General features: G+C 34.8%; 1 protein-coding gene across 3 annotated transcripts in view; it reads left to right on the top strand.

The window, feature by feature from the left end:
• Window positions 1-18,194, top strand: part of LOC134669419 (ATP-dependent Clp protease ATP-binding subunit clpX-like, mitochondrial) — a 52,424-nt gene that overhangs the window by 15,861 nt on the left and 18,369 nt on the right. For 2 of the 3 annotated variants that reach the window (XM_063526993.1, XM_063526992.1), the window contains exons 1-3: window positions 5,906-6,048; window positions 15,968-16,146; window positions 17,984-18,100. In XM_063526993.1, the coding sequence (XP_063383063.1) occupies window positions 5,921-6,048; window positions 15,968-16,146; window positions 17,984-18,100 (424 nt within the window). In that variant the 5' untranslated portion in view covers window positions 5,906-5,920. Of the gene's footprint in view, window positions 1-5,438; window positions 5,641-5,905; window positions 6,049-15,967; window positions 16,147-17,983; window positions 18,101-18,194 lie in introns of those variants that run through there. The other variant, XM_063526994.1, reaches the window with a different exon arrangement.

Below are 18,194 nucleotides of genomic sequence, written 5' to 3'. Positions count from 1 at the left end.
GGGACAGTATCGTTTGGAGTGGAGTGAAGTTAGGTACATAAGACCGTAAAGAAACGTAAAACGTGACTCACGGCACGTTTATTCACCGAGTGTAAGTGAAAAACACTCTGCCAACTGATGGTAGAGGCTCTGGTCGCTTTTGATATCGATAGGGACACTTGGGAGGAGCTCGCGTCAGATCGCGATGGATGGAGGGGTGCCATCGCGAAAGGTCGCGAAATTCACGACAACGCGTGGTTCCAAGACGTTGCCCGAAAACGCGCAAAGAGGCACAATCCACCTGATGATGCCGACATGACTCCCAGCTTCACCTGCCACAAATGCGGTCGCAAATGCCGGTCCCGCATTGGCTTACACATGTATATGCGTCATATATGTTAAGAATAGAATTATTATTGTATAGGTTTGATATGTCATTGAACATTTTTGAGGTCAAATTAATACGGTCATCAAACCGTCTCACGAGGTTACCGGTTACCTTGCCCTTGCCTCACGAATCTCACAATTAAATTGGCTAGGCGCCCCTGACCTCTAAATACGCACTTTTATTTATGGTAATGTCCTTCCCTTAAGACGAAACAGGAGCTGAGTTTTAAATATTTTAGGTAAATATACCCGTCTCGCTAACGGAAGCGGCACCTAAAAGTAGTGCGATAAGGACAAGGCGAAAAATTCTGCGTAAAAATCTCAAAAATCAAGGTTTCGTACCCCTCTGTTTCCTCCTCCAAAACTTAACCAATCGTAACCAAATTTGGAAATCTAAATGATTATGAAATTATCTGTGTCGGACCGTTTTGCTTTTTTTTCTAATTGATATCAGTTTTGAATGCCACGCCTCTCATTGCGGCATAGTCAATTAGGCCATTTCTTGCACGTCAATATTAAACTTTATATTTACCACCGAAGAGACGGACTACGTATATTTAAACCTTTACTGCTGAAGGGAAAATATAAATGGATCTTATGAGCACGAATCAGTGTTGGCATCAATCTGAACTAAATCAATCCGGATTGATCAATCGAATTGACGCGTCAATCCGAATTGATCAATCCGGATTGATCAATTCGAATTGAATCAATTCTGATTGACGCGTCAATCCGATTGAATCAATTTGAATTAACGCATCAATCCTCAATTCGGATTAAATCAATTCTCAATCTAGATTAACCATAGTCCCTAAGATTACTTTTCAAAGGTGTAAGTTTTTGGGACTTACTTACTGGACTTAAATTCGATATCTGAGGTTCCCAGAGGTTCGAAAACATGTTCCTGATGTCAGTATTGATTTATTTTATTTATTTTATTTATTTTATTTATTTTATTTATTTTATTTATTTTATTTATTTTATTTATTTTATTTATTTTATTTATTTTATTTATTTTATTTATTTTATTTATTTTATTTATTTTATTTATTTTATTTATTTTATTTATTTTATTTATTTTATTTATTTTATTTATTTTATTTATTTTATTTATTTTATTTATTTTATTTATTTTATTTATTTTATTTATTTTATTTATTTTATTTATTTTATTTATTTTATTTATTTTATTTATTTTATTTATTTTATTTATTTTATTTATTTTATTTATTTTATTTATTTTATTTATTTTATTTATTTTATTTATTTTATTTATTTTATTTATTTTATTTATTTTATTTATTTTATTTATTTTATTTATTTTATTTATTTTATTTATTTTATTTATTTTATTTATTTTATTTATTTTATTTATTTTATTTATTTTATTTATTTTATTTATTTTATTTATTTTATTTTATTTATTTTATTTATAATATAATAAGATTTATAATAAGAACACACCACACAGGTAGATATAAAGATAAACAGAGGAACGGCAAAAAAACTTGTTTATGCTGGAGGCTTCATAGATCGCTCATGCCAACCTCGGTTATTCAATAACAACTTGAATTTAAGTGTGCGTAAAGATTACAATCGTTTGAACTGGTCAAAAACTTTATAATGAGGTAACTGAATAGACTTGGTTTTTATTTCGGTTACCGGTAACAGAGGTTAACCGTATCTGATACGGTTACCGAATCAAAGTGTTACCTTATCAGACGGTTACCGTTATGGTAGGGGTTTTTACAACCGCTTCTAAAATAACTCTATGAAAAACCCCGGTTAAGGTAACCGGTTCCTGTCCCTGGTAGAATCTAAATATTGCCATTGAAACCATGTTTTGCACCTTAGATATCGATTTTGAATGCAAGCAGTCACTTTCAAAAAATGTCACTAAAATGTCCCGAAACAGGACACCTTTCAATATTGCAGTCGAAAAGATGTTTAGAAACCTCTGGCTACTAGATTTTAAACGCAATCGGGTTATTTCTAGAAATGTCCCAAAAAAGGGCATCTCTCAATATTTCCCTCGGAAACAAGTATCGAAACCTTTGGGCACCTCAGATATCGATTTTGAACGCTATCGGTTAATTTCAAGGAAAGTCCCGAAAATGTTCCAAAAAGGACATCCTTCATAATGCCGTCAGAAACATGTTTCGGAACCTTTGGTAAACTCGGACACCGCTTCGGAACGCATTTGGTCAGTTTCAAAAAATGGCCTAAATAAAAATGACATTAGGTGTACATACAAAGTAATCGTCAATCCGAATTGACGATTGAGGATTGAGGATTGACCGGTCAATTCGAATTAACGATTAGTAATCGTCAATCTTCAATCAGTAGATTTAGAATTAGTTTCGTCAATCGTCAATCGTCAATTCGAATTGATCGGTCAATCCTCAATCGTCAATCGTCAATTCGAATTGATATTTTGCCAACACTGGCACGAATTAATGATACATGACATGAGGACATGACGGATTGATCGATTTAGTTGTAGTTAGGTACTTAATTACTTCTTGGCTGGCGCGATGACCCTAAATGAGAATTGGCCTTCAACCAGTGTTGGCAAAATATCAATTCGAATTGACGATTGACGATTGAGGATTGACCGATCAATTCGAATTGACGATTGACGATTGACGAAACTAATTCTAAATCTACTGATTGAAGATTGACGATTACTAATCGTTAATTCGAATTGACCGGTCAATCCTCAATCCTCAATCGTCAATTCGGATTGACGATTACTGTCTACTGTATGTACACCTAATGTCCTTTTTATTTAGGCCATTTTTTGAAACTGACCAAATGCGTTCCGAAGCGGTGTCCGAGTTTACCAAAGGTTCCGAAACATGTTTCTGACGGCATTATGAAGGATGTCCTTTTAGGAACATTTTCGGGACTTTCCTTGAAATTAACCGATAGCGTTCAAAATCGATATCTGAGGTGCCCAAAGGTTTCGAAACTTGTTTCCGAGGGAAATATTGAGAGATGCCCTTTTTTGGGACATTTCTAGAAATTACCCGATTGCGTTTAAAATCGATATCTGAGGTAGCCAGAGGTTTCTAAACATCTTTTCGACTGCAATATTGAAAGGTGTCCTCTTTCGGGACATTTTAGTGACATTTTTTGAAAGTGACTGCTTGCATTCAAAATCGATATCTAAGGTGAAAACAGCCTCCAGCATAAACAAGTTTTTTTGCCGTTCCTCTGTTTATCTTTATATCTACCTGTGTGGTGTGTTCTTATTATATTATAAATAAAATAATTAAAATAAATAAAGTAAAAGAAATAAATAATGTAAATAAAATAAATAAAATAAATAAAGTAAATAAAATAAATAAAATAAATAAAATAAATAAAATAAATAAAATAAATAAAATAAATAAAATAAATAAAATAAATAAAATAAATAAAATAAATAAAATAAATAAAATAAATAAAATAAATAAAATAAATAAAATAAATAAAATAAATAAAATAAATAAAATAAATAAAATAAATAAAATAAATAAAATAAATAAAATAAATAAAATAAATAAAATAAATAAAATAAATAAAATAAATAAAATAAATAAAATAAATAAAATAAATAAAATAAATAAAATAAATAAAATAAATAAAATAAATAAAATAAATAAAATAAATAAAATAAATAAAATAAATAAAATAAATAAAATAAATAAAATAAATAAAATAAATAAAATAAATAAAATAAATAAAATAAATAAAATAAATAAAATAAATAAAATAAATAAAATAAATAAAATAAATAAAATAAATAAAATAAATAAAATAAATAAAATAAATAAAATAAATAAAATAAATAAAATAAATAAAATAAATAAAATAAATAAAATAAATAAAATAAATAAAATAAATAAAATAAATAAAATAAATAAAATAAATAAAATAAATAAAATAAATAAAATAAATAAAATAAATAAAATAAATAAAATAAATAAAATAAATAAAATAAATAAAATAAATAAATTAAATAAAATAAATAAAATAAATAAAATAAATAAAATAAATAAAATAAATAAAATAAATAAAATAAATAAAATAAATAAAATAAATAAAATAAATAAAATAAATAAAATAAATAAAATAAATAAAATAAATAAAATAAATAAAATAAATAAAATAAATAAAATAAATAAAATAAATAAAATAAATAAAATAAATAAAATAAATAAAATAAATAAAATAAATAAAATAAATAAAATAAATAAAATAAATAAAATAAATAAAATAAATAAAATAAATAAAATAAATAAAATAAATAAAATAAATAAAATAAATAAAATAAATAAAATAAATAAAATAAATAAAATAAATAAAATAAATAAAATAAATAAAATAAATAAAATAAGTAAAATAAATAAAATAAATCAATACTGACATCAGGAACATGTTTTTGAACCTCTGGGAACCTCAGATATCGAATTTAAGTCCAGTAAGTAAGTCCCAAAAACTTACACCTTTGAAAAGTAATCTTAGGGACTATGGTTAATCTAGATTGAGAATTGATTTAATCCGAATTGAGGATTGATGCGTTAATTCAAATTGATTCAATCGGATTGACGCGTCAATCAGAATTGATTCAATTCGAATTGATCAATCCGGATTGATCAATTCGGATTGACGCGTCAATTCGATTGATCAATCCGGATTGATTTAGTTCAGATTGATGCCAACACTGCCTTCAACACAAGAGCACGCCATTTTGCTCGGTCCTGCGCGGATTGAGAGATCTATCTCCACTCTATCCGCCCTTCGATATTTAGGATGACCTACGGCGTCCAGTTGGTCGACCCAAGTATGGCAAGTATGCTCTTGCATGCATGCAAGACTGCCCAATCTTCACCTATCCTATCAAGGTGGCCAAGCCAGCGGAGACAAATGCTTTAATTGTAATTTTCTGTAAATGATCTGTGATAGGTACAGCAGCAACTGTTCTTAGATAGGTTTCAATTCACCAGATGGCGCCATTTAATTTGTATTAGGATATTTAATAGCTAAGCCTGTAAATTTGGGACTAACCTAACCTATATTGTCAACAGGCACCTCAGGCGGTAAAAAAGGCGGATCCGGCGTCCTTACCTGCCCAAAATGCGGCGACCCGTGCACTCACGTCGAGACGTTCGTCAGTTCCACACGCTTCGTCAAATGCGACAAGTGTCATCACTTCTTCGTCGTACTCAGCGAAGTGGACACGAAGAAGAGCATCAAAGATAATGCCGAGAACAAGTCAGGGTTCTACAGGTTAGTACATGTCAGGTTCGTTAGTTACACGCTTCGTCAAATGCGACAAGTGTCATCACTTCTTCGTCGTACTCAGCGAAGTGGACGCGAAGAAGAGCATCAAAGATAATGCCGAGAACAAGTCAGAGTTCTACAGGTTAGTATATGTCAGCTTCGTTAGTTACACACTTCGTCAAATGCGACAAGTGTCATCACTTCTTCGTCGTACTCAGCGAAGTGGACGCGAAGAAGAGCATCAAAGATAATGCCGAGAACAAGTCAGGGTTCTACAGGTTAGTATATGTCAGCTTCGTTAGTTACACACTTCGTCAAATGCGACAAGTGTCATCACTTCTTCGTCGTACTCAGCGAAGTGGACACGAAGAAGAGCATCAAAGATAATGCCGAGAACAAGTCAGGGTTCTACAGGTTAGTACATGTCAGGTTCGTTAGTTACACGCTTCGTCAAATGCGACAAGTGTCATCACTTCTTGGTCGTGCTCAGCGAAGTGGACGCGAAGAAGAGCATCAAAGATAATGCCGAGAACAAGTCAGGGTTCTACAGGTTAGTATATGTCAGCTTCGTTAGTTACACACTTCGTCAAATGCGACAAGTGTCACCACTTCTTGGTCGTGCTCAGCGAAGTGGACACGAAGAAGAGCATCAAAGATAATGATGAGAACAAGTCAGGGTTCTACAGGTTAGTATATGTCAGCTTCGTTAGTTACACACTTCGTCAAATGCGACAAGTGTCATCACTTCTTCGTCGTACTCAGCGAAGTGGACACGAAGAAGAGCATCAAAGATAATGCCGAGAACAAGTTAGGATTCTACAGGTTTAGTACCTTATCAACTGAAATAGAAGTCGTATACTAAAGAAAATGTGACCTAGGTCGCCAGTGGCCTAGGCTAGATTCGAACTGATTCAGTTTTCGCGGCTAACGCCATAACCTCTAAACCACAATCGTCAGGTGTGTCGAGTAAAACTTCTACGTCTTTTATGTTGGTGCAACTGACACTATGTAGGTATTTTATTTGTGTTGATGACCGGTCTGGCCTAGTGGGTAGTGACCCTGCCTGCGAAGCCGATGGTCCTGGGTTCGAATCCCAGTAAGGGCATTTATTTGTATGATGATACAGATATTTGTTCCTGAGTCATGGGTGTTTTCTATGTATTTAAGTATTTGTATATTATATATATCGTTGTCTGAGTACCCACAACACAAGCCTTCTTGAGCTTACTGTGGGACTTAGTCAATCTGTGTAAGAATGTCCTATAATATTTATTTATTATTATTTATTTATTTACTGACCCTATATTACGATTACTCGAAAGAACTTCTTATAAATATTCTAAAAGCGCCGTGTGTATGTTTATACCTTTGTTCCCTAACGGGGAATCCCGCCTTGAGTCATCTCAATCTCGGATTAAACGACACTCCAAGAACAATTTGCATTCAAGCATCATTATACTCCTTTCGAACACTCGCTTTCAAAACGTCCTAGGTCGATGCTGCCTTACTAAGCTAAAAGGACTTATTTTCAATGAAAACTTAATGCAAATACTGCTTTTTAGCTTAGGAGGGCAGCATGATAATCTGTGCACTTTTATATCGTTTTATACGGCTATTATAGTCAGATTTGCCGCTCTCTCGCTACTAACTGATGTTATTGTGTATGGTACAGAAGCGTGTCGAATGCTCAGGAATACCAGTTACATATCGCGATTTTTTATGGTATTCTTTAATTCCTTAGCTAACATTTTTCCGTATAACATCAGTTTCTCTAACAACTTTTCCTAGTGTACATACTTATAATAAACGCTTGTCTCAATCGCGTTAATCGAAATCGAAAATCGTTAAATATTCCTTTATTGCAGCCGTCGGCTCCATAGCTATTTTGTATGTAATATTGACAAACGACAATGTCTGATAAAGTCATAAAACTCATAAATAACAAAGTGCTCTATGTGGCCCTTGGCTGCTAAAAGGTAGCTAAAAAAAAGGTGACCGTTGCATTATTGCAAAAAAACATTTCACCTGTTCAAATCAAAAAGGCTGTTCAAACCCAAAACAAAAATAAGTAGTCACGTAGTCAGCAATCACAGCAATGTATGAAATACAAGTATTATGTGTATCTGTATTTTACTTTGTGTCTCGCTTAGACGAAAATATAGAAGCCTAGACTAGTTAGGGTTGTTACTACGTCGTTATTACGACGAATTAAACTAAACATAATCTAAAAATGAACACCACGTTAGGTTAGGTCAGGGTTGGTTAGACGAGTATCGGAGGTCTACAATCGAGTTCCAGAAACCCCGCTAACAAAGCGCGCGGCGGAACACCCCAGGTGGTTTAGTCTGAGCTTCTCCCGTGCCAGTGGGATCCGTAAAGGATTCCCCCTGGGTCATCATGAAAAAAAAGGGTTGGTTAGACGAAAGATATTATTAATAAGATACTACTCGTAGTGTTAGAAAACCTGGTATATCTTTATCAACTCGCCTCCTCTCGGCATAGCATAGGCAACACACAGGCTACCTTTCGCTTTCGCGCTGTGACGCAACGCTCAGCTCAGGTCTTTATTTATAACTGTGGGTTATTTAATATACTTTTACCTAAATTGTTCTCCGGCTATTGTCGTTGGCTTAGTTTATTTGGTTCAAAAACTAAGTAGTTCTCGGTGTTTCCTTTCTAGTGTACATTAGAGAGTACGCAATGCCTACTTAAATGCAACACAGCTAAACCATTTTTTGTCAAAAAAGCACGTTGGTACTTACTTTTATTTATTACTCCCCAGTGTTATTACTCTTGCTTATAAGTTATTGACCATCACCGAAAGTCTCTTCATCCTTCGATGCACTGATTTTGAAAACAACCACTAGTACTAACCTATCTCAAGAAGATACCGACGCGATTTTCGGAAGAGACAGTACACACTCGACGATGCAGTTGGCGTGCAGTCGGCGTGCAGTTCCTATACAAATTGCAGTTGGGTTTCAGTCCGTCTGTATCGGCCCCTAGGGCCAAAATGTTTCCGTAGTAAACCATTTTGGAACAGCCATTTTGGAACAGTTGCATTTACAGTTGTATTTATTCCTTTCTTTCAAAACAAAATAAATTCAACCATATTTCCTCTACTATTGATTTCAAATTCAAATGACTTTTTTTGTACGGTTGGTCTTGGAGTGTGTACTGTCTCTTCCGAAAATCGTTTTTTCCATATTTATATTTTTGCCATTCGCAATTTTTACCATTTTACTTTTTCTCGATCGCATCCTTTTCCGAAATCATATTTAACCATTCGCATATGTTCCCATTATTTGAATTTTCCAATAGCTTAATTTTCGAATAGGTTTTCTAACCATTCGCATATTTTCCCACTATATTTTATTTGTTGGCAATCACGGAATAGATAGGTGCGACGACGAGCGAAGCGAGGAGGAGTGTGTTAGGTGAACTGCGAGCAAAACAGTAACCTACTAATAGTACTAATTATATTGTACGATATTGATCTACAAAAAGAAGTTATTTTTTAGTTAGTCTCTCGTATATTATAATAAGAATACATATCCAAATTATGCGAATGGTTAGAAAACATATTAAGAAAATAAGCTACTGGAAAATAAAATTAATGGGAAAATATGCGAATGGTTAGAAATGCTCCCGGAAAAGGATGCGATCGAGAAAAAGTAAAACGGTAAAAATTGCGAATGGTAAAAATATCAATATGGAAAAAACGATTTTCGGAAGAGACAGTACACACTCTGGTCTTGCGTGGAAGGATGTATGTATAGGTATAGGTACTACAACTAATCGCGCAACTAGATGTTAATGTCAACTTTAGCTAGCTTTTCCTCAAGACCATAAAGACTGCTTTTTCGACACGTCGAAGATAGGTAATTTTAAAGTTAAAGGCGTTTAAGCTAAATAGAGTTAGACAAAGACAAGTCTACGACGATTTCGATAGCACACGCAGTGCAAGTGTTATTTTAAACGTCAAACTTATAGAAGTTTCATAGGAAATTATGACGTACCTATAAATAACACTTGTCGTGCACTGAGTATGCTATCAAAATAGTTGCAGACTTTTCTTGGTCTAACGATAATAACATGTAAAATATACAACATCGTCAGTAAATAGTAGTTTTCTCACCACGTTTTCCCCAAGAATCAGGCTAAGTCGTGATTCGCTAGCATCCAATTGCCAAATCGTGAGCTGATTCATTAGAACTCGATGTCCGCCAACTGGTTGAATGCAGTTTTATCGTGTTCATACTGAGGAACAAAACATCGTAGATCGTTTATTTATAGCATTCGTCTTTTTCTGACAAAATTTGATAGAAAATTGAACTGGACTTTAAAGACTCAGAAAACCAGTCGAATTCTTCAAATTTAGACTCAAATCAGAAGACTCATCAAAGTGCATCTAAGACATATGAATACGAGTAGGTATACTGTTACAAAAGCAAATAATTTATGCAACCACATAGGTATTACTATTCAAAATTCAATACTAACTTCCAATGGACACTTGACATTATTCCGAATTCGGTCGCATTTTTGATAGGTAATCTTGTAGTCAAAGAATTTAATTTCCGACTCATTTCGTACCTTGTCAAAGTGACAATAAATATGAATGTCGCTAGAAACCTCAATAGTATGAGGAGCTAGAAATCTCACTGAGACAAGGTACGAAATGGGTCGGAAATTAAATTCTTTGTACATTGTAGACCTGTGGTTAAAGTTGGCTTTTATGAACTGAAATAATGATATTGTATTAAATAAACGTATCAAATGACAATAATAAACAATGGTTATGCAAACGAATTACGTGTAGCGAGTTTTGCAACATAAATTATATTCTTATTTCATCCGTTGCGCAAGCACTGAATTAATGGCGCACTTATAAAGATGTTTATATTATACAAGTAACACTGTCGTATTTACTCAAATATTTGTGTTGCATCTCATTTCCTCATTTTATGGTAGGTACTCATCTACAGTCTACAGTCCCACTTTGGGGTCGTCCAAAAATCATGTGATTGTTTTTTTTTTTCAAAGCGGAAAAGCCAAAAACAACAATATGACTCTCTAGTTTATACGCGTATTTACTATAGTATTTACCCAAAAAAAACATTCGGGTACCCGCATCATAATTATCACGTGATCTTGTGGCACGGGACGGGGGTTACGTTAAAATCACCAAATATCACCAAGGGCACAGATTATATAATAGTTCTTACGAGATACTTATCTCTCAAACAAAACGCAAATACCTACCGTTTTGATACCTACACAAAAATACAATGGAGTGACCTTCAACGCGCTGCTCCCCGCACCGCGCGCACCGGCACAACGCTAGGGTTGCTGACGCTTAGAAATGATAAATAAATAAATACCTACTTAAACAGCAGAGTTAAATAAAAGGAAAGCTAAATCTTAAATTATACCGAATATTCTGATTATGCGTGTTTGCGAAATAGTCATTTTAAAAGGTCATATGTCCCTGCAGTAACCGCAGTGTTTACGCCGTTTTATAAACCGCGCAATAATCCCAGCAAGAATTAGTTTTTGAAAACTTCGTGTAATTTAAAACTAGATAGAGATTAATGTTACACAATAAAGAAAAATAATAGAAACCCCATGAATACAGGTAATTAATTATAAGTTAACCAGAGCAAAAATGAGTAGGCACTTTCCGGTGTAAAGTTAACTGACTGTCGTTAAAATAAACATTTAAGTACCAAAAAAAAATGCAACCTATTTCAAATAGATAGATATCTAAAACTATACATTTGTCATACATAATAAACATTACATGTTTAATTAAAAAAATTCAATAGTAGGTAGATACCTACTACGTAGCTTGTAACTATCGTAAAAATTGACATGCGGCGCGTGGTGACGTGCGTACGTGAGCGCGTGTGGTAACCAACTGGCTTGCTTTTCTACCGTGAACGGGAGCAGATTCGTAGGTACTAATCCGAGCTCGCGCAGAGAGTTCCATAGGCCTGCCAAGGGGGAGGCTCACCTCACCTCTCAGCAAATATCTATCCTATTATCTTTTCCATAGTCTAATAAAACATGGTCTTCTCTTCCCAGAGTGACACAAGCCTACGTGACAATATTAACAAAATCGAATATTATCATATAGCGCTGTCGCATGATGACGTAGGCTTGTGTCAGTCAGGTGACCTAGAAAAGACGGGAAGAGAGTACCAGGCGGAGTATATTATTATACCATGATCTTTTCTTAATACCAGAATCGCATAATCTGACAGATGGATTTACACGATGAAGTTAAGCGACATTTCCTTACATCTGTACCAACAAAGCCATTATCGTATTACTCATGATTACCACACATTGTAAATGTCAATGCCCCATCTGCAAAGGTCGTTGTTCGTCTGTCTGTAGGTAGGTTAGGTAAGTATCCTAAACAATGATATCTAGTTGCCATGATAGATAGTGGGGTGCTTGACCGAAATTGCGGAAGACGGTTTGCTCTGGCCCCAATTTCACATCGGTGACAGGTGCGGCGAATTGTAAAATCACTGTTGCTGACGTCACAGGCATCCATGGGCTACGATTACCACTTACCATCGGGCGGGCCGTATTCCTGTTTGCCACCATCATTGTATTATTTAAAAAAACTTTGTTATATCGAAATAAAACAGATATTTCTCCTGCGAAGTTTCTGACAATTGTCAAAGATTTAGAAGAATTGTAGGTAATTCTTGACAGGTAATGAGTTATATGTCGGGATTTCGTGACAATTGTAGTGTTTCTTGTGACAATTGTCATAAACTGAGCAAGAGAAATATCTGTTTTTTTCCGATATCATAAAGTTTTTTTTAATAATACAATGATGGTGGCAAACAGGAATACGGCCCGCCCGATGGTAAGCGGTAACCGTAGCCAATGGATGCCTGTGACGTCAGCAACAGTGATTTTACAATTCGTCGCACCTGTCACGTTGGTGAAACAGGGGCCAGATGTGTTTATATCTTTCTTGTAGCTTATGTTATTCTTTGTCTGTCTTTGTTCGCTACTTACACAGTTTGGTAGTGAAATTAGCTGTCGCTTCCAACAGAAACGGTTTGAAAACATTGCAGTTTTTATAAATAGAATTAATGCTATTCTAATTCCGTAAAATCGAGTACAGTCAACGGTAAAAATATGGGTGTAGACAACTTACTCAAAAATATGTCCCATAGTTCTTAATTCACTGACATAAGAGTTATGGGACATATTTTTGAAATGATTTGTACACCCATATTTTTACCGTTGACTGTACCATCACCAACACTGTTACGAGTACACATGTAGTGCATAATTGTATTAATTTTTTTCCATCGTATTTTCTTGGAAATGTTCGTATTTGTCATGGTAGTTCAGTCAATGTCAGTATTTTTTATACCGAGACTGGCTGAAATAGCAAGACGCGTCCGTAAGTTTCGGTCAAAATACGATGGAAAATAATCATGCACTACATTTGTGTCGCTTAACTTCAAACTCGGGTAAATCCATTCGACCCTCTCAGCAAATATCGACCCTATTACCTTTTCTTAATACCAAAATCGCATAATCTGACAGATGGATTTACCCGAGTTTGAAGTTAAGCGACTCATTTGTAACTATTAGAACATTTAGAATCTTGTTTCAAAAGCATGAAGTCCAACGATTAGCAGTAAAGTTGCTAACAAACAACAAGACGCTTATTTGACCATTGGAAGGTCTTATCTCGTTGCATTAAGGCATACCAATGGTCAGCTGTCGATGAATAATGTTGACGATGGTAGGTACTCATGCGTCTTTCTACTGCTTTGGATGTTAGGAGTTAAAGAAACGTAGTAAGTAAGAGTGCCCTATACGAGGTCATTATCATAAAGTTTCGATAGCAATCTTTGTCATCAGGCAATGGTAAGTATTAAGATTTCTACGTATAAAAAGTGACTTTGCATATAATTATTTATATCCACATAAGTACATTGTACATAGGTCTTGTCGCTTGTAACCTTCTTCCTGAAACCACTCGTTCACGTGCAGATATCACGTTTTCATGCACAATTGCATACAACAACCCACTCAAACTATTATCGCCTTTACTCCCTTATTATAAAGTCTACTTCCTCTGCTCTGACGTCTTTTACATTCTCATCTTGTCAATTACGCCTGAGGGCTTACCGCGAACACCGAAGTCCGCAATTTGCGGGAATTTTTCTCTTTTACTCCAACTAAGGCATAATTAGAGTGACAGAGAAATATGCCCTCAATTTGCGAACTTCTGACGTAAGAAACTTTTTGACCTTCGCTAAAGATCACTGACATTGTAAATAGTAGCATTTATAAATAGAACTCTATTATTGTAGCGATTGAGATCGTTTTCGTTTAAACTTGTTATCATATCGCAAATCATAAGTCATTCAGATTGGAAGCTATGAATGTTAATTATCCACTTTGTAATAAATATGGTAACGGTTATATAATTATGTTATTTTCTTCCATTGTTTGTTTTTCATTTTAATGACGCTAATTAAGTATGTTTTATTGAAGATAATATTTATTTTGTATGAAAAATAGGGAGTATAAATAATTCATAATTTTTAAAAGTTGTTGAACAAAAGTGTCACCGTTTGAGGAGTACAGTCGACGTCAAAGAGATCTTTACGACTAACGTTACAAAAAACTATTTACACGACTTTATTGTCATAGCATTTAGGTCGTGTAAACATTTTTTTGTTACTTTGGCTGTAAATTTCTCTTTGACGTCGACTGTACAATCTATGTTTTAATTATTTGCTAATGTTACAGGCCACACCCGGTATGTAGTGTAGATCAAAAGAAAAAGCGAATAATGTAAACAAACTAATTTACCTTCATTACTTCGTAATCTCACACTTTTTAAGGACAACCGTGATCTTATCAACAATTTATATACTTAAATATTTTATCTTTATCAATTTATAGTTATAATATTTGTTAATATTGATACACGAGTGAAAATAACCTTCGTAATAATTTAGGTCAATATCTCAAAGGGTAACGAAATCCGTCATATTTTTTATTTATTTGCCATTTCTATTGAACCACTGTAGCTCTACTTTCATTTTCTCGTATTGAAATTTTATGATACCAGGTTCAGGGGTCAGGGTTCCTTAATCAACAAAAAACTCTTAAAGTTTCGCCTATCATGTCTGTCTCCTCAGAGGTCCTTACGTTTTAATAAATACTGGTATAAAATGTAAAAATATATCACGTGACAAGGTACTTGTACAGTCGCCATAATATATATCGGAGCGGCCAAGGTTCTCAAAAATGTCTGAACAGGCGCTCTAACGCCTCGACAATAGAGGCGTTTTCAGATATTTTCGAGCACCTCGGCTGCTCCGATAAATCTGATGGCGACTGTATATGGTTAATGTAAAGTTCGGTTTATGGAAAATATAATCGAAAATACCACAAATCGGCCTAAGCAACTTCACGGCTCGATTCGGGAAATGAATTAGAGATTCACAAGATATGAAATAGTAAAGATATGTGACGTTCCACGGCAAAAAGTACCATATGGCGGCTGGCGCTTACGTCGCATAGCGCCGAATAATATTGGAGCGGCGTTAGTAATAGCGTAAGCGCCAACCGCCATAAGGTACCTTTTGCCGTAGAACGTCACATATCTTTACTATATCGTATCTAGGTAATCTCTAATTCATTTCCCGAATCGCGCCGTCAAAGGGTGAGTTCCTAAAGTCAGTGCAAAAAAACACTGTTTTACAACAACCACGTATAGAGACGTGAAAGTGATCGTAAAAGTCAAAACTTTATAATCCGGAATTACGCAGTTGTGATGCAACGCTGCTTAATTGGGATCGTATAATTTGTTACCCATACTTGTTGTTTTTATTGGTGATGACGGATGAACATTGACATACTTTTATAAATGAATACCTACTGGTAAACAACTTTTTGCTTAGGGGCGAACCTCATATCCGAAGTGTCTTCCGTTCCGTGTTCTTGACTTCTTTAAGAATAGTATTTACCGGAAAAACAAGTCAATCTGTTTAATTATTGTTTATTATTTAAGTTGACAATTGTACCTTAACATCAAAAGCCACAGCGGCACAAATTGGGAGACAGTAATAATTATGTCTAATAGTATCAGAAAAATATATAACTTATGTATTTTGCGAATAGTTCTATATGCGAGTACTTTTTTATCCAGAATAAAACTCGTCTTTTTTAAATGGTCCTCAAATGATCTCTGAATTTGCAGTCGCTCCTAAAATACTGTCACCAAAATAAGCATCGTATATATGTCCCAGAGTACTGAAGGTCAATTTTGTTTCAGAAAACCACCACCGCCTCCTAAAAAGATCTTCGAATACCTAAACAAACACGTGGTCGGTCAAGAATACGCAAAGAAAGTGCTGTCCGTTGCCGTCTACAACCACTACAAACGCATATACAACAACGTCACCAGCGGAACTCCTAGCGACGCACATCATCCCTTACACCACACGCACAGAGGTAAGCTTTTGACTCGTTAGCACTTCTGTAAATTTAGTTTTTACAGGCTGTACATGAAATCAGCCATATCTGAGGTTTAAATTACGCCTATTGCACTTGTACGTGAGCTATTTTAGACCTTTAGACATACCACCAAATCACCTTTAGCCTTTAGTGCATGGATTGCCACAAGGAAGTGTTCTTGGTCCAACATTTTACGATAGAGCAAAAAGCAAAGGTCTGGCAGATTATATATTCTTGCAGCTCGTTACGAATGTTACTGAACTTTGAATTAAATCATAAGGAAGAAGTTGAAACTAGTTTCTAGATTGCATAAATAGAACCGAAAAAGCAACGCAATATAATAATAATGCAATTATTTATTCAATGCACTAAAACACAGCTACATTTTTTAAAGGTAGCTGCAGTAAAATAATAATTAGAGCGGGACACAATATGTATCTAAAGCAGAATTATGCAATCAGTGTTTGTTTTGTAAACAGCTAATAATCCAGTTACCAATTAAAAAGTGTGCAGTACCAGGCGTGGCTCGCTCCGCGATTTCGTCGCTTTGCTACAGGTAGCTAAAAGTACATCCGTTCCACCCCAATTTTGGGGAAAGCCATAAGCCGCGCGTGGCGCTGTCGCCACCTAGCGGTCATATCTGTGCTGATCGTAACAGACGCGTTTTGTTAGAGAGTGAGTCTTCTATACCTAGTACTACTATTTATTCTGTGGCAGTACTAGCTTCTGCCTTCGACTTCGTTTGCGTGGGATGATAATGATGATGATTGATAAAATTATTCTGTCCTTATCTCCATACCAAATTTCATCTAAATCGGTTCAGTGAAGAGGTAACAGACAGACATAATTAATAATTACTTTCGCATTTATAATATTAGTAGAGATAGTGGCGGTCGCCATCTGATTAGATTACATCAGTCATAGAATAAAAATTTCCACTTCCAAATTGACTTTCTTTCTTACCTGTATTCCAGGAATTTTTGTGAATGTTTTCAACTTATTGGAATTTCCTGAGACATGCATATTTATAATACAATTAAATCTCAAGAATGTGTCCTTAGTAACAAGTAAATAATTGTAAAAGGGAAATAAAATGGAAACCTAGTAAATGAGAGCTCAACTAATCTCCGAAGGTCGGGCGCCATCGATTGGTCACACTCTCACGTTTCAAGGAAAGTGGATCGGTTTTTCCGCTCGACAAAAAACTGTTTAGTATGCCATCTCGGTACGTGTAATCGTTGTTTTGTAACTTTTAACGTGCTGTGTGGCTTTTTATTGGATCTTGTATTTTCAATTTGCTACAGGGATTTCAAAGTTAGCCTGAGCAAGATAGGTTCTAAATACATTTTTAAAACACGTTTCCCAAGCATATGATCCTCGTAATTATTAGAATCTAAATATTAAAATCAAATGTACTTAAAACAATCATCTGTTAACTGTAAACTGTAACTCTGATGGTATGCTAATAGTAGTAATAGTCTTTTATCGGCAACTTTAGCCTATTTCATAGTTCCTGCTTACGAAGTTGGTGAAAGTTTTGGATCCTGATAAAGTGATAAGTCTGAATCAGGTTCTTTTTATGGATGACAATCTTATCAGGGCCAGTCACCGTCTGTATGATATAAATTGGACTCCTTTTTATCTGTAGGGTGAGACTGAGGTTTTGTCAAAAAGGGCATTATAGGGATATACATGTATGCAGCGGGAGTCCGCTGGATGCGGGTGGCGCAAGACCGGTCATTGTGGCACTCTTTGGTGGAAGAATATGTCCAGCAGTGGACGTCCTCTGGCTGATATGATGATGATGAAAATGATTACATGTATTTTATTTCAGATCTCCTGCACCTAAGTCACGGTAACCAGACCGGCGGAGCTGATGTCCTGGAGAGACAACACCATGAACTGAGACTGGACAAGAGCAATGTACTCCTGCTGGGACCTACTGGCTGCGGTGAGTCATTTCAACTGCTATAATTGTAGTAAATATGGGCATCGAATATAAGGGTCGTATAGAGTATGTCCGGGCAACTAGACTGGTGGAACTG

The sequence above is a fragment of the Cydia fagiglandana genome, chromosome 12, assembly GCF_963556715.1.
Source record: "Cydia fagiglandana chromosome 12, ilCydFagi1.1, whole genome shotgun sequence".
Lineage (NCBI taxonomy): Eukaryota > Metazoa > Arthropoda > Insecta > Lepidoptera > Tortricidae > Cydia > Cydia fagiglandana.
The sequence above is the reverse complement of the archived record's forward strand: the minus strand, read 5'-3'. Positions and strand labels throughout refer to the sequence as shown.